The sequence below is a fragment of the Physeter macrocephalus genome, chromosome 11 (assembly GCF_002837175.3).
Source record: "Physeter macrocephalus isolate SW-GA chromosome 11, ASM283717v5, whole genome shotgun sequence".
Taxonomy (NCBI): Eukaryota; Metazoa; Chordata; class Mammalia; order Artiodactyla; family Physeteridae; genus Physeter; species Physeter macrocephalus.
In genome coordinates, this window is record NC_041224.1 from 177,457,926 (window position 1) to 177,483,186 (window position 25,261).

Consider the following 25,261-nt stretch of genomic DNA (forward strand, 5'->3'; position numbering starts at 1 on the left):
GCTGGGCCTCATTTGTTCCCTGTTCACCTGCATCCCTCTGGCAAGTCTCAACTGGGCTGGGCCCTAGGTGGCCACCTTTCTCCTCTGATGACAGGAAAGGCGCACTGTCCCCGGCAGCCCTGACAGCTTCAGTCAGTGGCTGAAGGCCACCAGGCTAGGGAGCGACCTGCAGCTCCCCAAGGCGTCCCCGTGTTTACACTTTGCAAATGCTTGGCTGGGAGACAACGCCTGGGACGTTAGGGTTCCGGCCTTGACTGTGTGACTTTGGCAAGATCACTTAACCTCTCTGGGCCTCACAGGAAAACAGAAGTAATCAGCAGGATTATTGGAAGAAAAATGAGGTAACATTTACAAACATGCCCAGGACATTCCGTATTGTTCCTGGACAGAAAGCTCAGTAGCAGGCTGTTGGCGCCCACATTGGCAGCTGCCAACTGCACAAGACAGTGTGGGAGGGGCATGCCAGGTTGAGGGACCAGCGTGAGAATGACCCAGGGACAAATCCTCAAAATGGAAGGAAGATGGGCCCCTTCAGCTAACATGTAGAACCCACATCTTGTGGGAGCATCTGTCCTCTGGTCCCGCTGCTGAAAACTAGCCTTTATTGATCACCTACTATATGCCAGATGCCTCAGGTATGCAGAATCATTTAATCCTCACAACTACCCCATAAGGCACCCCTGACACTGCGGACAAAAAAATGTTGCCTGCCAGCCTGGTAAACGATGAATGTCGCCCGCCGTCAAGCCATCAGCCACTGCAGCCACCCGCTACGGTGCGCCCTGAGGGGAATTCAGGATGGAGAAAAACTGGATGCTGGCCCTGAGAGTTAAGATGCATGTCTAAGGAATAATCTCAATGAGCCCAGACTCTTACATCTTCAGCACTAAAATCATTAACTTGAGATGTCTGCTTTTTGTGATTAGGGGTAATCTTTTGATGTTTGACTACATGTTTTCTATTTCCAGCAAAAGCTCCTATATAGGTATCCTGGCTCCACCCTGACCTCTTGGGAGCAGTTCCCGAGCTCTCTGAGACGCTGTCTCCCAGGCTATAGTCCTCAGCAATGTCCCCAAATAAAACTGAACTCCCAACTTTTAGGTTGTACATCTTTCTTCAGTCAACAGCTCCTTTCCAGATGATCTCCAGGTTGGCTATGTGACTGGGTCCCTCATTCAGAGGGGGAGTTAGCTTTGCACCAAGGAGCCTGATCTTTCTCTTACCCTGGTTACTGTGCCTGTGCCCTGCCAGGCCACTCAAGTGAGGGCAGCTACTTCAGAGCCACCTCTTCTGCCTGCATCTCCCTCCGTGATTCCTCCTGGGAAACCACTTCCTGTGTGGAAGCCACGTGGCCAATAGCTACCACAGTGGATAGCATTTGTCCAGACCTTCCCAGTGAAGGGCCACGTGGTTGGCCACGTGCTTCCAGGCAGCTCCCTCTGCTGGGGGCTCGCAGTGCTGCCTGTCCAGGCAAAGGGCTTCCCCTGGGAGCATCAGTGTACAGTCTTAAGCGTTCCCTGATGCTCACAGGAGAGCCGGGAGGCTCAGATGAGGTGGCGATGGGACAGAGCCAGAGGTCACTGGTATTGACCCATGCACCAGAGAATATTAATGCCCACTTCTCTCCCTAGCTTAGTTGGACAGGTTCACACTGACAAGTGTACCCCGCGGCTGTCCCATGCCTGCCCCAAACTGTGGCCAGAGCAGTTTAAGATCCGGTCCTGCCCTCAAGGAACAATTGTTTGGTGTCCTCCCTTCAAATTGCCCCCAACCCCTGGAGGTTTCACAACTTCGGAGGCTCTGTCCTGGTCTCCCCGCCTCCCTCTCCCCTGCCCCTCAGGGCCAGCCAGTGCGTGCCTGTGGCTGCTTCTCACCACCACAGGGGGGCAAGGTGGCAAGCCACCCTCTCCCAGCCCGAGGGGGAGGCTGGTGCTCCCCCTAGGATGGGGCCCCATCCCCCGAGCTGGAATGGATGTCCAGCTTGCCGTGCTGGGGGCAGAAACCCTGTCTCCTCCGTGCTGGACTCCACTCTTAAAGCTTGGCCCTCTCTGACACCCCATAGCCCACACGCCCCGAACACTCATGCCCCTGGTGGGGACTGTCCCTGGCTGTACCTGGGAAGGAGGTATACAGGCCTTCTCTGTTTTTCCCAAACCCCTCAGGATTCTGGGACTCTGGCCCGGGGCCATGTCCTTGTCTCAGAAACCCAGCAGCATCTAAACTCTTTGGGCGCCTCCTCCGCGGCTGTAAGGATCTTTATCTGGATTAGGAGGGGCCACACCTGGCCCTTCCCATCCACTGCTTTCCTTCTGGGTTGCTCCTGAGTCTAAGAATAGGGAAGTAAAAAGCCCAGAGCTGGCCTCTTCTGTCATACCCGGATTGGTAAGAAGAAGCAGGTTATAAAAGGGAGGAAAGTCTTCGTTAGTAGTTCGAAAATACCCTTTGGCCACCCCGGGCACATTTCTCGCTTTCGCGCTTGAAGGAGACTTTCTGTAACCCGATTTTCACCCACTCCAACCCTTCGGACTTGGGTCAACGCCTTGGACGTTGCGGCCGCGGTCCCCCAGTGGGGCTTCCCCTTGGTCTGGGTGGCAGCCGTGTGCTCTTCATTCGCAGGCATAGGCCTCCCTGTGTCCCCGGGGTCCTCTTCACCTGCCCCGTGTGGACAGGCCGGGCAGGGGAAACCAGCTTTGGAGGTTGGGGTTCCAGGGAGAGGTTTGGGAATAGTCGGCGTGATACAGAAACTTGGAGGCTGGGATGGGGTTTCCAGGAAGGTTTAGGGAGAAAGGAAGGGGCCTAGGAACGCGCGCGGAGAAACGCCGTTATTTGGGGGCGCCAAACCGGTCTGAGCAGCCAGCAGGATTTAGCGCCGCCGCCAGGTCAGCAAGCGCCGAGGAATTAGGGTTGCCGGGGACAACGCGTTCTGGGCGGAGCTGCTGTTGGGGTGGAGCTTGAGGGATGTGGGCGGAGCCTTGGGAGGCGGAGAGAAGGCGGAGCTGGGGGGGTCTGAGTCAGAAGTGGAGTTGTGATTGGTGGAGATCACATGCTCTGGGCGGGGCCTGGGAGCTGGGCGGAGACAGTGTTGATGTTAGGGCGGAGCTTCAGGATGGGCGGGGCGAATCCGGGGCCGGCCCCGAGAGCTGGAGCCGGAGGCGGAGACGTGGTTGGCGGGGACCGAGCTCCTGGGAGGGGTCGCAGCCGGCGGGGGCGGAGCCGAACGGGCGGGGGCGGTGCTGGGTCGCGCCAGGCCTGGGGCCGAGGCGGCGCGCGGCGCTGACAGCTGAGTCGGCTCGCGGCCTCCCGCCCCCTCCGTGCCCGGCCCCGACCCCGGCCTGGCCTGCCCCGTAGCCATGAGCCCCGGGCTGCTGATGCTGCTCGGCAGCGCCGTCCTGGTCGTCTTCGGCCTCTGCTGCACCTTCGTGCACCGCGCTCGCAGCCGCTACGAGCACATCCCCGGGCCGCCGCGGCCCAGGTGAGCGGGGGGTGGGGGCGGGGGCCTGGATGGGGCTCTCGCATGGGGGGCCGGGGGATCGCGTCCAAGCCGGCATCGGGTCCAGCCTTGCCATTGCGCGCGGCCGCTTGGAAACGGCGGCAGGGAGAGGGGCGCTAACTATTCTTAGTAACAAATTACTCACAGCCGCAGCAGCTGCTCGGCGCCCACCGCGCTCTGCTGGGCCCCGAAAACGTGATGGCAGCGACAACCCTGTTAGGTAGGCGCTATTGTTACCCCATCGTTCAGACGAGGAGACTGAGGCGCGCAGAGGCAAAGTCACCTGCCCAAGGTCACACAGTTGGTAAGCCTAGATTTAAACCCAGGTCAGCCTGGTTCTAAAGTGGGTGCTTTTAACTTTGGGACTTGGATGGGGTCACTCAACCTGGGTTGTCATACACTGTACTTTGGTCACATCCCCCCTCTTTTTTAAAAATTCCTGTCCTGGTATCTCCTTTTTGTCTTCTCCTTAGTACTTCCATTCCATCCTCGGCCCTCACCCCACTCACCTTACCCCCCCGCCCTCCACCAGAAGCTCACCTTTCCGAAGCTTAAATCAGACGTGTCATTTCTGTGCTCCAAAGGCTTCCCATCACTTAGAACTAAATCTAATTCTAAATTAAGTCTACTCTGGGGCCAGCAAGGCCCCTGCTGAGCTCTCAGAACCCGCTCTGTACTGTTCTAACCCTTTGCTTGTTCACTGCCGCCTCCAGTTCTTTCTGCATGCACCCACCCCAGCTGAATGCCTCCTGCCGGGTCTTCCTGTTCCCCATCCACCCTGTATAAAGCCCACCTCCTAGCTCCAAACTCCTTATGGGGCCATCATCCCTGAAGTTACCTTCTTTTCACCTGTTGACTGTCTGTTCACCTGTTGACTGTCTGTCTCCCCCTTTAGAATGTGAGCCCTGGGAGGGCAGGGATACTGTGTGTTCACTTGTGTATCCCCAGAGCCTGGGACATTGCAGATGCTCAATAAATATTTGTTGACTGAATAAATAAACAAGGGTATTAGACACACTTTCTAAAACCTCAGGACACCAACATTCTGGGAGGCACCCACCTCCAGCACAAGCCGGATGCCCCGGCATTTGAAGCCTGAATCCCTGCTTGGTGGGTTCGGGAAAGATCTCTGTAGCTGGGGACACAGGGAGGCAACTGTTCTCCCTGCCAGCTCTCTCTCCTCCCAGGTGCCCTCTCCCACCCTTTTCCCTTACTTCGCAGCTGTGTCTCCCCCTCCATCTAGATGGTTCTTCCCCCAGCCTTCTAGGCTTGTCTTAAATGCCACCTCCTCAGGGAGGCCCTACCTGCTCCCACACGCAAATATATTTTGTTCATTTTATAAACTCTACGTCACCCGAATGGTAATTGGGTGACTATTTGTGCTACCTCTTGTTAAGTGTCTGTCTCTCCCATAGGCCTGTGTCTGTCTTGTTCACTGCTGTGCCCCTGACAGCTAGCTCAGCAGCACCTGGGCCATGCACAGTAGACCCTGGATAAACTCTGATCCAAGGTGGATGGTGGAAGTCTCCTGTCAATCGTGTTAGGTACACTCTCACCCTTTCAGGTTTTCCAATCAGCCGTCAGGAGCTTCGAACTGAATGACGTTTGTGCTCATCCTGACAGGCCTCCTCAGGACTTGACCTTGTCATAAACCCAAGTGCTTCAAACACTGCAGACCTGAGCCAATCTCTGTGTCTTAAGAAGAGAGGACTTAAATCAAGCTCCTCTCGGCTACTCTCCCCGCATCAATTTTTTAAATTGCATTACAAAAATAAAATCACGTATGCCGTAACATTTACCCCTTTAAAATGTACAATACGGTGCTTTTTAGTATAGTGACAGAGTTATGCAACCATCACTGCTAGTTCCAGCACATTTTCATCACTGCAAAAAGAAACCCCATAACCACTAGCTGTCACTCCTCATTGCCCCCGGAACTCCCGTAGCCCCTGACAACCACTAATCTGCCTTCTCTGTGTATAGATTTGCCTGTTTGGGACATTTCACATAAATGGACTCATACAATATTTGACCTTTTGTGTCTGGCTTCTTTCACTTAGCAGAATGTTTCCGAGGGTCATCCATGTAGGAGCATGTGTCCATATATCTTTCCTTTTTATGCCTGAATCCTCCCTCAAGTCTTACACCACAAAATCTACATGTGACCTACAGGTGTGTGGGTGGGTGGAGGAGGCTGAACATAATTTGGGTCGGGCTCTTTATTCTAAGGAGGTCAACTGGACCATGCGTGTACAAAAAGATTTTGGATAAAAAATTGGTTGGTGGTCAAATACAAAACTGCACTAAATGAACATTCTGGAACCTCTTTTTAGCGTAAATCAGATGCTTTGGCATTCAGAGCCTGGATCCCCAAACCGTGACGGGCAACACCATGGTTGATAAGAAATCTATGCGTATTGGGTCTCCAGTAGTGTGCTTTAGGGCTTGGCCAGCTTGCAGGCAAGGAACCCTCTGCCCTGCAAGAGGCAGCTGCTGTGCTCTCGCAGCCCCACTCTTCATCCTCTTTATTCTGCAAGAGTCACCAGCAAGATGCCCTCCCTGAGTGCCCTGCCTCTGTGTGCTGATTACAGACAACATCCTACTGCAACGACCCATGTAACAGCTGAAAACTCAGACCCCATGTTCGGATCCCACACAAACACTTGTAGCTTCCGTATTTCTCTGTCACTGCTCTGAGCTCCCTCATCCCCCCCCCACTCTCCTGGCAGTGTGGGACGAATGTAAACCTGACAATGAAAAGTCTCTCCCTCAGTTTTCATTTCTTTTGTAATAAGTTTTTCAAAACTCCTGGGCGGTGTTGCTTCTCTCCACCCTCTCCTGCTTGCCGAGTTGCCAGGCCTGGGGGCTGTTCGACCGTTGCTGGGTGGTTCTCGGTGATGGTGGGGACCCACGGCTGGCTCTGCTGGGCGGCGCATCCAGGGGACTTGGGGTGCCCAGCTGAGCACTCAGCCACCGCGTCCCTCTGGCGCGAGGCGCTTTCCTGGCCCGGCACCCTCACCCTCACTCCTAGTGGGTGCCCCCCGCCCCCAGCCATCTCGTGGGCTCCCGCCACCCCTCTGTGTGGCCTCACAGTGGGCTCTCCAGATGATTTCTGCTCCAGTTCTGTCCCAAACTTTCTCTGCCCACAGGAAACCTCGGATTCCCACTGTGCCAGCGCAGGGTTATAGGAAACCATGCGCGCTGGGGACCGGGCAGGGGAGGGGGATTTTTGCCTTCTTCTCTCTCCCTGGGCTGCTCTGCCATATCCTGTCTGCCACCAGGGGCACACCAGGTGGGCTTCGGTCCGCCCCTCCCCATCCCAGGAGTCTACCATCCCCTCCTTCCGTCATCCCTCATCTGCTGGTTTCTAAGCCCTGGTCTTGGGGCCCTGCCTTCGCCTCCCCCGGCGCCCCCTGCAGGAACAGGAAGGAACGGGTCGTAGGCTCCTTTCTTGCCTGGCAGTGAGGACCCCACGCCACTCCGTGCCCTTGACCTTCTTGAGGTGTCACTCACCTGCCTCCCCAGGTGGCTCTGGACTCCGGTGCTTAGGGTGGAGACTCTCAGGCCTGTGAAGGTGAGGAGGGTCCAGACTCTGTTCTCACTCAGGTGACCCAAACTGAGAATATTCTCTCCAAACCTGCAGCTTTGGGGAGTGACCATGGGTACTAGATTATTCTGGAAATACAGCCAGTCATGTGTGATGTCCACGGTCCATCTTGCTGCAGGCGGGGCGGTGTAAGTTCAAAGCCACTCACCTCGAGTGGCCGTGGCTGCCCGGCGCCCCGCCGAGCTTCCTAGCGCAGGCCCCGCTCGCCCGCTCTCCCCTCAGTCCCTCACCTCCCGTGCCAGCCAGCGCATGCTCAGCCTTTATTCTCGCCTCCTACTTCCCTGAGCAAATGAACAGCCTGAGACAACTTCCTTCCAGGGCTCTGCGGCCACATCAGCCCCCTTGCCTGCCCTGAGCCCACGTGCCTTCCCCACTGGGACCTCGGTGCTCCTGGCCAAGGATGCCCGCCCACCCCCACCACTGCTCCGAGACTCCAGCAATGCCCCCTCTCCACCGTCATCACTTTTCCTTCTCTTCTGCATCATTCCTGTGTTTACGTAATAGGCTGTAACACAAACCTCTCCCCCCTCATTCGCTCCAGCTGCTGCCCCCCATCCCAGCTTTGCACGCCCACAGCAACACCCAGGTCCGAAGCCTGCCTGTCTCTGGCCCCTGTTCCTCCCTCCCCTTCTCTCTTGAATCCACCGCCCGTCAGGCTCTGGCCCCCACCTCTCCACCCAACAGAACTTGATCAGGGCCCCAGTGACCTCCGTGGAGCTAGACGCATGGTCAGCACTTGGTCCCCTCCGCTGCTCGGGGCAGGGCGGATCCCTACCTCCTCCTTGAAGCCTTTCTTCTCAGGTTTCCCCCTCTCTCTCCCCTGCATCTCCTGCTCAGTCTTCCTGGCTGGCTGGCCCTTTACTGCCTGTCCCCCCAACAGTGGCTCGCTCTTGGGGCCTCTTCCCTGTCTACCCCCACCCCTTGTGGTCTAACCCAGTCTGTCAGCACCACTTCTCTGCTGAGGAGTCCCGCATTGACATCTCTAGCTGGGAGCTCTTCCCTGAGCTGCAGCCTCAGGTGCCTACCTGCCTGCTTCCCTTCCGTGTTAGATGGGCAGCGCACATCCAACAGCTCCAAGGCTGGTTCCCAGTTTCACCCGCTTGTCTCAGGTTGGTTCTCAGAAGCCGATCCTGAGACAAGAATTGAAGTGTAAGTAGTTTGGGAGGGGTGATCCTGGTGGGGGTTAGGGATTGGTTGGAGACAGAAGGTCAGAAGGTCAATAAAGCAAATTACCTCTGGGGGCAACTGAGACGCAACCCCCCTGGGGAACTCTGGGACCCGGCGGAACACAGGCTCCCCCTACCCCACCACGAGGTGGAGGGAGAGGGGATCATTGATGGAGGGCTGCTCTGGGGGGTTCTGAGATGGAATTTCCAGGCTACTCCCCCTGCAGGCAGAGCCAGGAGAGCACCGGGCAGAGACTCGGCTTCTGGCCTTTGGAAGCCTCTCCACCTGCAAGGACAAGGGTAGGGGACGGGTGCAACAGTGTCTGCTGCCCCCACCGGGCCCCCTCTCGGTCCTCCTCACCTTAGTGAGTGGCGGCTCCATCCAACCTCCCAGCAGCGCAGGCCAAAAGCCCCAGGGTCAGCCCTGACCCCTGTCTCACACCCCACATCCAGTCCGTCAGCAGGTCCCCTTGGCTCCGCCCACCTTCACGTACATTCAGCCTGACCTCTCATCGCCACTCACAGCCCCCTCACTGGTGCCCCTGCTTCTGCCCCTGCCCCCCACCTCCCCTGTGTACTCTCAGCTCTGCAGCAGCAAGGACCATTCATTGAAAACCCAATTCAGATCCCATCTCTGTTCTGCTCAAAACCCTCCAGTAGCCCCCACTTCACCAAGCTCAAAGCAAGAGTTCGGATAACAGCCCACAAGGCCGTACACGATCTTCCCCCCATCTTGGTGACCTCATCGTGTACCAGGTTCCCCTCAAGCACTCTGCTCCAGCCACACCGCCTCCCTGCTGTTCCTTGAACTTACCAAGCACTCTCCTGCCTCGGTACCTTTGCACCTACGATTCCCTTTGCCTGGAATGTTCGTCCCCCAGATACCTACGTGGCCAAGTTCCTCACTTCTTGCGGCTCACATGTCACCTTCTTAAAGGGATGTTCCCTGACCTGCCTATTTACAATAATCCTCCTACACCCATCCGCAGCTCTCCTTACCTCCCCCAAGTCTGATTTTTCTTCCATCACTGTCTGACTCCCTATTTACTTACTTATTTATTTATTCACTCTGTCTCCTCCCAGGAGAATGTGAGTGCCATGACCCAGAAAACCCCAACTGCGGTTTTGTTGTCGCCCATTCTGGAAGCTGTAGTGAGTGAGCTTGATGGGAATAAAGTTAAACAGGAGACAGGAAGTCACCAGTACCTTGGAATGTGCCTATGGTGACACCACACAGGCTTGTTTACAATCTGGTAATCGCACTGCCGAGTTAGCATGACCAAACTGTGTCCTGGTGAGAAGGACCGTGGGGCACCCTGGTACCAGCCACGCACCTGGGGCCAGGTGACTTCGTCTTCCCAGCCTCGGTGGCCCTACCTATTAACTACATCAATAATAGACCTACTTCAGGAGGTGTGGGGAGTTCAGATGGGGTCAAGCTCATCTTGGTGCCCAGCACTTAGTAAGTGTTCCATGAATGTCTCAGGTTATTCCTCACGCCAGCCCCCAATCTCTGCACCAAGGAGACGGTTTTATCCCTCTCCATCTTTCTAAGAAAACTTCCGGAGCCAGTCAGACTGGGATTTGCATCCTGCCTGGTGACCCTGAGCCAGGACTGTACCTCTCCGTGCCTCAGTCCTCCCATCTGTGAAGTGGGCCTGATAATGCCAACTTCACAAGGTCCTGTGGGGAAGTGAGCACTCTTTGATGGTGACTTCCGGTCATCTTAATGTTTCCCATTTCTTCTAGTTTCCTTCTAGGACACCTCCCCTACTTTTGGAAAAAGGATGAGGTTTGTGGCCGCGTGCTCCAAGATATGTTTTTGGATTGGTGGGTCCTAACTTGTCATTTGTTGTCCCTACTCCAGTCTCTGCCCCTCACGAGCCAGCTTGCCCCAATCCCCTCACCCCCAGTTCAGCACACACCCCCCTCCCCAGCCCAGGTCACTCCCACCCCCAGAAGTTCCTGCTCTGAGGCACACAAGGGTGGTTCAGAAGGCAAGCTCTGCCTTTTGCCAACTGCGTGGCCTTAGACGAGGCATCAGAAGCTCTCTGAGCCTCAGTTTCTTCATCTGTAAATCGGGTGGGGGTGTGACTGGGTAACAGTCATTGTTCAGGGTGGTGCTTTACGCTTTTCAGAGACGTGATATTGCTTGATTCCCAGCACAACCTTTTGGGGCAAAGGAGGAGGGTAGCAACCCTATTTCATGGATTTGGAAACTGAGGGCAGTGAGGGATGTGACTCAGCAGTGAGTCAGCAGCAAGGCAGAACCTTGGCCCCAGACCCCTGCTGAGACCCGCCCCCCCCCCCACCCCCAGGCACCAAGGGGAGCCCTCCCCTTCCCTGGGATGGGTGCATGAAACTCTACCCCAGGGGCTGTGGGAGAAATGTTCCAGAGTCACACGCATTTGGGCTGGTTTCCCAAGGATCCTGAAGGGAACAGCATCTTTCTCTCTAAACACCCACTTTTTGGCAGTGGGGTTGGGGGGCTCCTAAAAGCAGGGCTGTCTGATGTGGGTGGTCAGTTATGTTAGACTCTTCTGGGTTGGGAGTTTTGCCCAGCTGGTGCACATGTGTCTGGTTAGTTCACCTCTCTTAGAAGTTCCTTCATCTGCGAGGTGGGATTATAACCCCTTTCTTTTAAGACTATGATGGGAACTAAGTATTGATCCATTTATTTAACAAATAAAGGGTCAAAAGATGCTTCAACATGCACTTTTCTATTTACTTCACAATTATTAACCCACTTAATCCACAGAGGGGTAGGGACTCTTATTAGCCCCCATTTTAGAGGTGAGGAAACAGAGACAGGCAGCATTAGTTGGCCTATAATATGTGCAGGATGGTGTCTGCCATATAAGTGCTAAGAATGGCCAGCTGGCAGAACTGGGCTCAAATCTGGGCTCTGCCACCAACTGGCTATGGAAACGTGGACAAATTACTGTGTCACTCTGAGCCATAATTTCCTCGTCTGTAAAATAGGGATGATGCCTCTCTTACAGGTGGTTATAAGAATGGAACTGATGAATTGGGAGATTGGGATTGACATATATATTACACTAATATGTATAAAATAGATAACTGATGAGAACCTGCTGTGTAGCACAGGGAACTCCACTTCGCTGTACAGTAGAAACTAATACAGCATTGTAAAACAACTGTACCCCAATAAAATAAAATTTGAAAAAGCATGGAACTGAAATAATGTGTGTGAACCATCTAGCCCATGCATGGCGAATGTGCCTATGGTGACACCACACAGGCTTGTTTACAATCTGGTAATAGCACTGCCGAGTTAGCATGACCAAACTGTGTCCTGGTGAGAAGGACCGTGGGGCACCCTGGTACCAGCCACGCACCTGGGGCCAGGTGACTTCGTCTTCCCAGCCTCGGTGGCCCTACCTATTAACTACATCAATAATAGACCTACTTCAGGAGGTGTGGGGAGTTCAGATGGGGTCAAGCTCATCTTGGTGCCCAGCACTTAGTAAGTGTTCCATGAATGTCTCAGGTTATTCCTCACGCCAGCCCCCAATCTCTGCACCAAGGAGACGGTTTTATCCCTCTCCATCTTTCTAAGAAAACTTCCGGAGCCAGTCAGACTGGGATTTGCATCCTGCCTGGTGACCCTGAGCCAGGACTGTACCTCTCCGTGCCTCAGTCCTCCCATCTGTGAAGTGGGCCTGATAATGCCAACTTCACAAGGTCCTGTGGGGAAGTGAGCACTCTTTGATGGTGACTTCCGGTCATCTTAATGTTTCCCATTTCTTCTAGTTTCCTTCTAGGACACCTCCCCTACTTTTGGAAAAAGGATGAGGTTTGTGGCCGCGTGCTCCAAGATATGTTTTTGGATTGGTGGGTCCTAACTTGTCATTTGTTGTCCCTACTCCAGTCTCTGCCCCTCACGAGCCAGCTTGCCCCAATCCCCTCACCCCCAGTTCAGCACACACCCCCCTCCCCAGCCCAGGTCACTCCCACCCCCAGAAGTTCCTGCTCTGAGGCACACAAGGGTGGTTCAGAAGGCAAGCTCTGCCTTTTGCCAACTGCGTGGCCTTAGACGAGGCATCAGAGGCTCTCTGAGCCTCAGTTTCTTCATCTGTAAATCGGGTGGGGGTGTGACTGGGTAACAGTCATTGTTCAGGGTGGTGCTTTACGCTTTTCAGAGACGTGATATTGCTTGATTCCCAGCACAACCTTTTGGGGCAAAGGAGGAGGGTAGCAACCCTATTTCATGGATTTGGAAACTGAGGGCAGTGAGGGATGTGACTCAGCAGTGAGTCAGCAGCAAGGCAGAACCTTGGCCCCAGACCCCTGCTGAGACCCGCCCCCCCTCCCCACCCCCAGGGATGGGATGCCCCGTTTCTCCAGCTGAGCCTGGGCTGTTCTGATGATATTCACATCTCTGGTAGTTGACAGCCTCCTCTGCATCACTTTGGTTTCCAGGGCTAAGAAGTACGGACCTGTCGTGCGGGTCAATGTCTTCCACAAAACCTCCGTCATCGTCACGAGCCCTGAGTCGGTCAAGGTAGGAAACACAGTGGTTGCCAAGGGGAGCCCTCCCCTTCCCTGGGATGGGTGCATGAAACTCTACCCCAGGGGCTGTGGGAGAAATGTTCCAGAGTCACACGCATTTGGGCTGGTTTCCCAAGGATCCTGAAGGGAACAGCATCTTTCTCTCTAAACACCCACTTTTTGGCAGTGGGGTTGGGGGGCTCCTAAAAGCAGGGCTGTCTGATGTGGGCGGTGAGTTATGTTAGACTCTTCTGGGTTGGGAGTTTTGCCCAGCTGGTGCACATGTGTCTGGTTAGTTCACCTCTCTTAAAAGTTCCTTCATCTGCGAGGTGGGATTATAACCCCTTTCTTTTAAGACTATGATGGGAACTAAGTATTGATCCATTTATTTAACAAATAAAGGGTCAAAAGATGCTTCAACATGCACTTTTCTATTTACTTCACAATTATTAACCCACTTAATCCACAGAGGGGTAGGGACTCTTATTAGCCCCCATTTTAGAGGTGAGGAAACAGAGACAGGCAGCATTAGTTGGCCTATAATATGTGCAGGATGGTGTCTGCCATATAAGTGCTAAGAATGGCCAGCTGGCAGAACTGGGCTCAAATCTGGGCTCTGCCACCAACTGGCTATGGAAACGTGGACAAATTACTGTGTCACTCTGAGCCATAATTTCCTCGTCTGTAAAATAGGGATGATGCCTCTCTTACAGGTGGTTATAAGAATGGAACTGATGAATTGGGAGATTGGGATTGACATATATATTACACTAATATGTATAAAATAGATAACTGATGAGAACCTGCTGTGTAGCACAGGGAACTCCACTTCGCTGTACAGTAGAAACTAATAGAGCATTGTAAAACAACTGTACCCCAATAAAATAAAATTTGAAAAAGCATGGAACTGAAATAACGTGTGTGAACCATCTAGCCCACGCATGGCACACAGCAAGTGCTCAATAAATGATTGTGCTGTTATTCTCACGGGGGGTACTGAGCTGATGTGCGGGGATGATGCTCTGCTTAGACAGTGGCTGTGGTGACACTAAGAGGGATAAAATACAACTTGGGGTCTAGATCACAAGACAAGTTGAATGACCGTGGTGTCTCTAACAGGATGTTAAGAGTCATGTTATTTTAAAAAAGTTTCATTGCAAATACAGACACATGCCTTAAGACTTTTTAAAGCATGCTACCAAAAACCATACACAAGACCTTCATGACGCTCAATGAGATAAGAACTTGAAAGATACATATTAATATGATGAATTACATTGCTTAGCATTTAAGTGTTAAATCAGCACTTCCTGGTCATGATACAATTTGTTCCTGGATACATGGATACAATTTGCTCATCTTTTGTTAAGAATTTTTGTTTCTATATTTTTTTCTTCTCTTGATCCCTGGCTTTGGGATCAGGTTAGTAGGCCTCATAAGATGAGTTGGGAAATGTTCCCTCTCCTCTGCTTTCTGAAAGAGCTTGTATAGGAGTAGTGTTATTTCTTCCTTTAATGTCTGATAGAATTTACCAGTGAAGCCATCCGGGCTTGGCATTTTCCTTGAGGGAAGTGTTTTTGTTTTCTTTAAATTATGCAATCAATTTTTAAAGTTGATATATGGCTATTAAGATTTTCTATTTTCTCTTGAGTTTTGTATCTTTCAAGGAATTTCTCCTAAATTGTTGAAATTACTGATATAAAGTTGTCCACAATATTTATTTATTATCTTTATCATGTCTACTGGATCTCTAGAAATGTCCCCTCTTTCGTTCCTGAGAACAGTAATTTGGGTTTTCTTTTATCTTATTGAACAAGCTGGCAAGAGGTTTTTCAATCATATTCATCTTTTCAAAGACCCACCTTTGGTTTTATTGGTTTTCTCTATTGTTTGTTTCCTATTTTATTGATTTCTGCTCTTTTTTATTTCCTTCCTCTACTCACTTGCAGTTTGTTCTTGTTCTAATTTTTTAAGCTGGTAGCTTAGATAATTGATTTTAGATTTTGTTTCCTTTCTAATATAGGCATTTCTAAAATATAAATTTATTTATTTATCTATTTATCTTTGGCTGCATTGGGTCTTCGTACATGCTTTTCTCTCTAGTTGTGGCAGGGGCTACTCTTCGTTGCAGCGCTCGGGCTTCTCATTGTGGTGGCTTCTCTGGTTGCGGAGCACGGGCTCTAGGCGCGCGGGCTCAGTGGTTGTGGCTCATGGGCTCTAGGCGTGCAGGCTCAGTAGTTGTGGCTCACGGGCTTAGTTGCTCCGCGGCAAGTGGGATCCTCCCGGACCAGGGCTCGAACCCATGTCCCCTGCACTGGCAGGCAGGTTCTTAACCACTGCACCACCAGGGAAGCCCCCCTAATATAGGCATTTAAAGCCTTACATTTCCCTGTAAGCCCTACTTTAGCACAAATATACCACACATTTCAATATGTTGTGCTTTTATCTTCATTCAGTTTAAAATAATTTCTTAATTCCCTTGTGATTACTTCTTTGAACCATGGATTATTTAAATGTGTGTTATTCAATTTCTAAGTTTTATATATTGATTTCTAATTTAGTTCTGTAAGGTCAGAGAAAGTGTTCTTCATGATTTCAATCCTTTAAAATTAATCGAAGCTTGTCGTATGGCCTAGTATATGGTCTATATTTGTGAACGTTTGTGAGCACTTAAAAAAAAACATATGTTCTGTAATTGTTGGAGTGTTTTAGAAATGTCAGTTAGGTGAAGTTGGTTGATAGTGTTGTTTGAGTCTTCTAAATCATTACTAATTTACTTTCTACATGTTCTAGCATGCAGAAAGTAAATTACTCTCTACTGAGAGAGGAGTGTTAAACTCTCTAACCCCATCATGGATTTGCCTATTTTTACTCTTAGTTCTATCAATTTTGATTCATGTATTTTGAAGTTTAGTTACCAGGTGTGTACACATTAAGCAAAGTTATATCTTTGTGATGAATTGATCCCTTTATCTTTAGAAACTTCCCCTTTTTCCTTGGAGTATTCCACTTCCTGAAGTATATTTTGTTTGGTATTAATATAGCCACTCCAGCTGTCTTATGTTTAGTGTTTCATGGCATATCTTTTTCTATCCTCTTCCTTTCTTTTTGGCCATGCCGTGTGGCATGCACGATGTTAGTTCCCCGACCAGGGATCGAACCCATGCCCCCTGCAGTGGAAGCGCAGAGTCCTAACCACTGGACTGCCAGGGAATTCCCTCTATCCTTTTACTTTTTATTATTATTATTATTTATTTTTTAAAATTTATTTCACTTATTTATTTTTGGCTGCGTTGGATCTTTGTTGCTGCATGTGGGTTTTCTCTAATTGTGGTGAGTGGAGGCTACTCTTCATTGAGGTGTGTGTGCTTCTCATTGCGATAGCTTCTCTTGTTGAGGAGCACAGACTCTAGGCATGCGGGCTTCAGTAGTTGTGGCTCGTGGGCTCTAGAGAGCAGGCTCAGTAGTTGTGGCCCACAACTACTTAGTTGCTTAGTTGCTCTGTGGCATGTGGGATCCTCCTGGACCAGGGCTCGAACCCACATCCCCTGAATTGGCAGGTGGACTCTTAACCACTGCACCACTAGGGAAGCCCTATCCTTTTACTTTTAACCTATCTGGGATTTTATATTTCAAGTGGGTTTCTTATAGATAGCATATAGTGGAGTTTTGCTGTTTCACTCAATCTGAAAATCTCTGCCTTTTAATTGGAGTGCTTAGGTCATTTACATTTAATGTAATTTTTGATATGGTTAAGTTTAAATATACCATGCTGTTATTTGTTTTCTATTTGATCCACCTGTTTTTTGTTCCCTTTTCCTCCTTTCCTGCCTTTTAGATTATGTTTTAGTATTCCGTTTTATATCCACTATTGTCTTATTAGCCTCTTTCTCTCTCTTTGTGGTTGTCCTAGGATTCATAGGATAATCTTTAACTTATATCAATCTATCTTCAAATAATATTATATCACTTCATCTCTGTTTACTTTTAAGACTTTCTCTTTATCACTGGTCTCAGAAATTTGATTATGATCCACCTTGGTGTGCCTTTCTTTGTGTTAATTCTATGTAGGATTCTTTGAACTTCTTGGCTATGCGGGTTCCTTGAGCATATTTGTAAAATTGTAATAAATGTGTTAAAGTTCTTGTCTGTGAATTCCGTCATCTCCATTATCTCTAGGCTTGGTTATAGGTCAGATTTTCCTGCTCTTTGGCATGTCTAGTGACTTATGTTGCACAATGGACATTGTGACTTGTACACTGCTGAGTGCTCAGTTTTGTTTTATTCCTTTAAAGAGTGCTGGACTTCATTCTGGCAGATCACTTTGATCCTCTCCAGGTTGCTTTAAGGCTTTTGAGGGTTGATCAAGTGTAGGCTTTTACTCTAGAGCTAGTTTAGCCCCACGACTAAGGAGCGACCCTTCTGAGGACTCTAATAAAGGCCTTGTGTCTGAGGTTTAACTGTGGCCAATGGGAACTTGAACAATTCTTAGCTTGTTTGAGCTCTGAGAATTGTTTAGCCTATAGTTACCCAGTAACTCTCCTTTTCCCAGAAGTTTTGTTACCTGGTCTTGTGGAGTTTCACTCTACACGTGCCCAGATTGGTAGTTATACAAAGATACAGGGGATCCCTGTGCAGATTTCTGCACAGGACCTCCTTCTCTGCATAGCTCCCTCCTCTTGAGTCCTCTGCCCTACAAATTCTAGGCTTTTCTGGCCTGCCTGGACTCTGACCTCTGTCTTATCAATTTGGAAAGCCTGCTGGGCTGTATTTGAGTTTATTCTTTAAGTGCCTTTGTCCTAAAATTGCCTCTGGGCAGAAAGCTGGAGTGATCCTGTATTGTAGGGCTCTTGTCTTTTTTTTTTTTTTTTTTTTTTTCCCCTTTTCCTTCTGTCATGGTTCACTGCCCATTGTCCAGTGTCCAAAAGCAGACATTGCATAATTTTTGCTTATTTTTCTGGCTGTTTATGGCCGGAGGGAAAGTGCCTAGCAGTTACTCCTCCGTGGGCAGAACTGCACTGTCCGAATGGGCAACAGGAGAAGGCAGCAAGGTGCTGGGGGTTCCCTGTGCATCCCTCATGGCCCAGAGCCCAGCTCACTGGGCCAAACAAAGGATCTGTAGTTTCAGGGACAGCAGGCTGTGGGGACCCTGGTCAGAGACTGTGCTGAGGCTGTTCTGCCTCAGGGGGTGCTCCTCAGCTCAGGTTGGGAAGGGCTGGCACAGACCTTGGACTACTCAGAGGTACTTGAGTAGGGCCTGGGAGGTGGGCCTTTACTGCCAAGGTCTTTTTGCAGAAGAGGAAACCAGCAGCAATAGGATAGTGACAGAACTTGGCTTACAAATGACAGTTTTTGGTTAGGGGTGGGGTCCCCGGGATGTGGCTTGTGACCTGAAGTCAACATTTCTGGGGTTTCCTTTGAGCTGAAAATTTGGCTTAGTTTCCCAGGAGCTAAGTCCACAGTCACCAGCAGCCGCTGGGTTTAATGGATAGCAGAGATGTCACCTTACTGCCAGTGCCCACAGGGTAAAGCCAAGCGTCCCACAGGGCAGGCTTCTGGGGTCTGGCCCAGCAGCCTCTCCAGCCCCCCTGCTGCTGCCCCTCCCCCACCTCCACACCTCCACTCCTCTGCCTGAATGCACCATGTGACAGGGGTTCTCCTGCCTGGATCACAGCCTCCTCTCCCCTCACCCCCGCAGCAAATTGCCTGGATTCAAATCCTATGTCCACCATTTTCCATGTGGTGACCCTGGGCCAGTTTTTTGTTTTTGTTTTTGCGGTACGCGGGCCTCTCACTGTTGTGGCCTCTCCCGTTGCGGAGCACAGGCTCCGGACGCGCAGGCTCAGCGGCCACGGCTCACGGGCCCAGCCGCTCCGCGGCATGTGGGATCCTCCCGGACCGGGGCACGAACCCGCGTCCCCTGCATCGGCAGGCGGACTCTCAACCACTGCGCCACCAGGGAAGCCCCTGGGCCAGTTTTAAACTTCCGTTTTTCACCTAGATGTACGATGAGCATAAAAATACCACCCACGTCTTAGAGTTGATTGGGCATTAAATGAGCTCCAGGACGCTGGTGTGCATTTGGCATTCGTGGAGCACCTGCTGTGTGCCAGGTGCCATTCTCTGCACTTTTCACGTAGAAACAATTTTCTCTTCACAGCCACCCTACCAGGCAGGTACTCTCCCGAATCCCATCTTGTAAAATAAGGAAACAGGGGCAGAGGAGGTGCGTAACTCACCCAGGGTCATAGAGTTGGCAAGTGGCGGAGTGAGATATTTGAGCCAGATTCAGATTTAAGCCAGTGGAGCCCACAGCCTGAGCTGTCAACGCCTGGGCTGTGCTGCCTCAAAAGCTGCTATAGCTAATGTTACTGTTGCTACCCTCCTGCTCTTGGTGAGGAAGTGGACCCTTCCTCCAGGAAGCCTTCCTTGACTTCCACGGCTGGATTGGCACTAACAACACTGAATCTGTGCTGAGTGTCTCTCCTGTGTCCTAGAAGCCCTCCCACCACGCTTCTCCCCTTCCCCACTCTGCTTTCAGAGCAGCCCAGGCCTTTTCTTGTCGCCACTTTGGAAGGTGGCGTGGTGTGGGCTCCTGAGCGTGGGCATTGCAGTAAGGAAGCCACCCTGCATCAGTCCCCGGCTGTGTGACCACAGGAAAAACGTCACTTCACCCCTCTGTGCCCCGCTTTCCTCATCCCTGAAAGACAGGACTTCCGGAGAGAGTAGGTGAGATCACTATCTGAGCGTTCACACCGTGGCTGGCACTCAGCTCAGGATGATTATTTGGAGGTGTGTTTCATAAGAGACAAGAAAACGCTGAGTCCTCTGCAGCCTCTCATGGGTGCACAAGCTCATGTTGTTTTTTTGGGGATGTTTAGAAGTTCCTGATGTCAACCAAGTACAACAAGGACTCCAAGATGTACCACGCGATCCAGACTGTGTTTGGTGAGAGGTAAGACGCGAGGAGGGGTCTGGGGCGAGGCCAGGAGAGCCTCTGGCTGCAAGTGGAGGGTTCACAGGGTCCAGAGTGTTGGATGTAGCATTCAGTCCCAATACCCTGGCTGCCGAGCGCACAACAGGGGCCGTCCGTGGTGGTCACCGCTCTTGTCACCAGCACCTTCCTTCTCGTCCTTTCCCCTCCGATGGCAGGTGGGAATGCAGGGGTCACTGAGGTTGGGGCACACAATCACCCTTATGTATGTATGTATGTGTTATGGTAAAATTCACATCACGTAAAAGTCACCGTTTTAGCCGCGTTGGAATTACAATTCAGTGGCATTGTTACATTCACCATGTGGTGCGACCATCACCATTGTCTGGTTCTAGAGCATTTTCATCACCCCAAAAAGTGACCCGACCCCGTCAGGCAGTCAATTCTCATTCCTTCAGCCCGTTTCTCACATCAAGCGTTTGTCTCTTCCGCAGGCTGTTTGGCCAAGGCTTGGTGTCCGAATGTGACTATGAACGCTGGCACAAACAGAGGAGGGTCATGGACCTGGCCTTCAGCCGCAGGTGAGCGTGGCCGCGGACGGGCCCCGGGGTCACGGCTGGCCGCTCAGGGCGGTGCTGGGCTGCCAGCCTGGCTGGGCTTGGCAAGGGCGAGTCTTCACTGGAAGGGGCTTCACCTTCACCCAGGCTGAAGGGGGAGAGGAAGGACATGGCATTACTGGTCAAAGAGAGACCAAGACAGCCAGTGGGGTGGGAGTCTGAGAGGCCCCCAGGTAGTCTGTGAGCTTCAGGAGCCGAATGACCACGATGCCCGGAGGTGCGGGGTCCCCGTCCCCCAGCAACTCCCCTGGCTCAGACCTCACCACTCCTTGTCTGGGCTTTTTCACTTATTATCGTTTTCATTTTTTGGTAACATTTTATTTTTAAATAAAAATAAAATGTTTTCATGAGATATAATTCAAATACTATACAATTCACCCATTTACAGGTACAATTCAATGGTTTTCAGTATATTCACAAACATGTACGACCATCGCCACGGTTGATTTTAAAACATTTTCATCACCCCCAACATCAGTCACTCCTTATTTCCTGTCAATGCCTGCAGCTTCTGACAACCGCTAATTTCATTTCTGTCTCTATGGGTTTTCATATTCTATACATTTCTTATAAATGGAATCATACAACATTTCTTTTATGCCTGGTTTATTTCACTTAGCATAATATTTTCAAGGCTCATCCACATTATAGCATGTATCAGACCTTCATTCCTTTTTATTACCAAATAAGATTCCGTTGTATGAACATACCACATTTTATTTATCCATTCGTCAGTTGATGGACATTTAAGTTGTTTTTACTTTTTGGCTATTGCGAATAATGCTGCCATGAACATTTTTGGGTGGATATATTTCTCTTGGGTATATAGTAATGGGATTGCTGGGTCATATGGTAATTCTATGTTGAACATTTTGAGGAAGATAATCTTTTATTTTGATATAATTTCAAATTTACAGAAAAATTGTCAGAATAGTCTAAGGGACTTCTGTATATCGTTTACCCAGATCCACTTATTGTTTATCGTTTAAATCACCATACGTTTTGTCATTTCTTCTTTATGTGCATATATAAATATATTTATAAATGTCTCTCTGTGTATGTGTATACATTTTTGTATAGTGCATGTTTTTTAAATTATTTGAGAGTAAGTTGGAGACGTTGCAATCTCTTCCCTTAAATGCTTCTGTGTGTATTTCCTATGAACATGGACATTCTTTTACATGACTGCAGTTCAGTTATCAAAATGAGGACATATAACATTAATCCAATACTGTTATCTAATCCATAATCCATATTCAAATTTTGTCACTTGTGTAACATAGCTCTTTTTATTCTTGTCTAGGATCCAATCCAGGTCCACGTGTCACGTTTAGTTACCGTTATCTCTTTATTTATTTCTTTTATTTTAAGTAATTTAATTAAATTAATTCCTTTATTTTGGGCTGCATTGGGTCTTCGTTGCTGCGCGCAGGCTTTTCTCTAGTTGCGGCGAGCGGGGGCTAATCTTCGCTGCGGTGCGTGGGCTTCTCATTGTGATGCCTTCTCTTTCTGCAGAGCACGGGCTCTAAGCACATGGGCTTCAGTAGTTGTGGCACGCGGGCTCAGTAGTTGTGGCCTGTGGGCTCTAGAGAGCAGACTCAGTAGTTGTGGTGCGTGGGCTCGGTAGTTGTGGCTCACGGGCTCTAGAGAGCAGTCTCAGTAGTTGTGGCCCACGGGCTTAGTTGCTCCGCGACACGTGGGATCTTCCCAGACCGGGGCTCGAACCCACGTCCCCTGCATTGGCAGGCGGATTCTTAACCACTGCGCTACCAGGGAAGTCCCAGTTACCATATCTCTTTAGCCTTCTTCATTCTAGAACAGTTTTTAGTCTTTCCTTAAATTTCTTGACCTTAAGATTACAGGCCAATTTCATAGAACATCCTTCAGTTTTGTTTGTCTGCTATTTCTGTTCAATTACACTCAGGTTGTGCCTTTTTTGGCGGGAATGGCCCAGGAGTAATGTTGTATACTCCTTAGGGCATTGTTATCTGGAAGCATGTGTTGATCTGTCTCATTGTTGGAGATGTTAACTGCTCCCTTGGTTAAGGGAGCCTCCAGGCTTCTCCACCGTGAAGTTACTGTTTTGTATGTAGTCTGTGGACAACCATATTAACATTTTCACCTGGACTTTTATCACAGCCTCTGCCCTGGCCTCCCCGCCTCCTGTCTCCCTCCTCCAATGCATCCACCTCACCGCCCTGGAAAGATCTTGCTGAAACTCAGATCTGACCACATCTCTCCTCTGTCCTGAAGCCTTCAGTGGCTCCCTATGATCTGAAAGGTGAAAGTCAGACCTCACTCCCCCTTAGTCTGCCCCTGAGACCCCTCCAACATGTGGACCCTCTCACCTCCACCTTTCTGGAAACGCTGGGCTCTTTCTGGCATCTCTGCCTGTGTTGCTGCCATTCCCTCTGCCTTCTGTGCTACCCCAGGGAATTCCTCTGACTCCTTTGATACCCAGCTAAGATGTCACTGCTTTGGGCAACCGTCTCCTGACCTTCCAAGACTGAGTTCATGTCTCCATGATGGCTCCTGTCACATCCACTGCAATGATTCTCATTCAATCTGCCTCCCTCACTAGACCTCAGGTCCGTGAAGGCAGAAGATGCACCCTGTTCCTGGATCCCTGCACCCAGCACGGCACCAGGCACTACACAAGCCCTCCAGGAATGTCCATAGAATGAATGCATGGAATGGTCTTGGTCTTACTGGAAAGTTGCCAGGAATGATAACAGGAATAGACTAGAAGGAGGCATTTATTTAATGAACACTTGTGCCAAGTGTCAGGGTTATGAAGGCCAATCAAGGTGACGTGGTCCCGCCCTCAGGAAGCTTTGAGGTTATGGGAGGACATAGATTCTAACCAGATGGCCGCCCCTAGTGCTCATGATATAAATACCAGCAGCACTGTTTTGGTTGACCCTCTCCATCACACTGAACCTCACGTTTGAACTGCACTTTACATTTTATTAAGTGCTTTCACATTTTTATTTAAAAACTTTTAAATTGTGGTAAGATACACATAACATACAATGTACCATCTTGCCCATTTTTAGGTGTACAGTTCAGTGGTATTAAGTATATTCACATTGTTGTGCAACCATCACCACGTAGTTTTATTTTTTAGTTTCACAATAAGGTAGCCAGCTAAGAGATGACTATTTTACTGGAAATGCAAAATTCACAAAGTTGTATGAAAGAAGCTTTGGGAGATTCTTGTGTTTATGAAAGTGTCAGTGACCCTTGGTTAATCCGAATTCACTACTGAAGAAAAGAATAGGAACCACTGGTGAGTTTCATCTCCAGCCATTATCCACAGAGAATATCATTATATACTTTTAATAAAATCGTGAGAATGAAATGCCAGTTTCTGCTTTTCTAGATATTAATTTTACTGAAAAACCTCGGTCCCAATCATTCCATAAAAGATAAGGAAATGTAAAATAGATAGCTAGTGGGAAGCAGCCGCATAGCACGGGGAGATCAGCTCGGTGCTTTGTGACCACCTAGAGGGGTGGGAGAGGGAGGGTGGGAGGGAGATACGAGAGGGAGGAGATATGGGAACATATGTATATGTATAACTGATTCACTTTGTTATAAAGCAGAAACTAACACACCATTGTAAAGCAACTGTACTCCAATAAAGACGTTTTTAAAAACGCAAAAAAAAAAAAAGACAAGGGGTTGGGATTTTACTGTACCGCTAACATTCCAGTCCAATATTTTGTATCTGCAGTAGCTGCAAGGGATTTAGTACTGGCGTGGTAACCAGCCCATGGGATCCAAATAGTCAATTTGAATTTGATTTTTTAAAAAAAAAGACAACTACAAAGAACCTTGCAAATAAATATATACTTGCAAACCATGTAAGTGTTATGAAAAAAAAGTCAAGGGTACTATGGGAGCATATATTGGGACTACTTAGGCTTAAGAGACATTTCCCTGAGGATGTGGCATTTGGGTGTCCACCTGGAGAGAGGGCAGATGTTAAGGTGTTATGAGGCATAGGGATGGAGGGTGGGAGGGGAGACAGCTCAGGCAGAGGGGACAACATGTTCAAAGGCCCTGAGAAGGGAAGGAGCACTGGGCTTTGGAGGAGATAACAGGTCATTGTAACAGGAAGGCACTGCTGCAGGTGGGAATGGACAAGAGAAGACAGCCTCCTGGGCCCAGGTGAGGATTTCCCCTCCCTCACAACAGGGTGCTTCGAAGCATTTTAGGTGGGCAAGGGGCCAGATTCGAGTGGTGCTTTCATTATATGCCTGGGCCACAGAGAACAAGACACGCAGCCAGCATGGGGTGGGAGAAGCAGTGACCAGACAGATGCTGGGGCCTGTGCTAGAGCTGGGAAACAGCAGGGCTGGCTGATCTGCAGTGAAGAGTGGATAGTCTTTCCTAATTAAAAAAGTTATTCTTTTTTTTTTCCTCTTCCCAATTTGCTCTTGTTACTGTTTTTTAAAACCTCTTATTTGGAAATAATTTCAAATTTCTAGATAAGTTTCAAGAATAAGAAGAGGAGAACAAAACACCCTTATACCCTTTACCCAGATTACTAACATTAAAAATGACTTTTAATTTCACTTTTACAAAGAGAAAGCATCACTTTCTCTTCGTAAAATTTCAGAAATATGTAATGTACAAAGGGACAATTTCCCCCCTTTCCACTCCCTCGGGGATAACATTTTTGTGAGTTTGGAGCACATCCTTCCATACCTCTTTCTAAGCTGTATGCCCGGCAGACAATCCAGGTAGCTGTCCCGGGGTGGGGGTGCTGTGGGTTGGGCGCTCTGGGTCAGAGGACTCATTTCTGTGTAGGGTTGGGCACTCTGCTCAAGGACAGAGAGTGAAATGGGATAACAAAAGACTGCAGGGCTTCCCTGGGGGCGCAGTGGTTGAGAGTCCGCCTGCCGATGCGGGGGACACGGGTTCGTGCCC

The 25,261-nt window shown here is 49.9% G+C and overlaps 1 protein-coding gene across 1 annotated transcript in view; it reads left to right on the plus strand.

The window, feature by feature from the left end:
- Nucleotides 1–3,259: 3,259 nt before the first annotated feature.
- Nucleotides 3,260–25,261, plus strand: part of CYP46A1 (cytochrome P450 family 46 subfamily A member 1) — a 36,125-nt gene continuing 14,123 nt past the window's right edge. Inside the window, exons 1-5 of the mRNA XM_024131109.1 lie at nt 3,260–3,472; nt 10,013–10,093; nt 12,707–12,788; nt 19,657–19,730; nt 20,204–20,290. Coding sequence (XP_023986877.1) covers nt 3,351–3,472; nt 10,013–10,093; nt 12,707–12,788; nt 19,657–19,730; nt 20,204–20,290 — 446 coding nt within the window. The 5' untranslated portion in view covers nt 3,260–3,350. The remainder of the gene's footprint in view (nt 3,473–10,012; nt 10,094–12,706; nt 12,789–19,656; nt 19,731–20,203; nt 20,291–25,261) is intronic.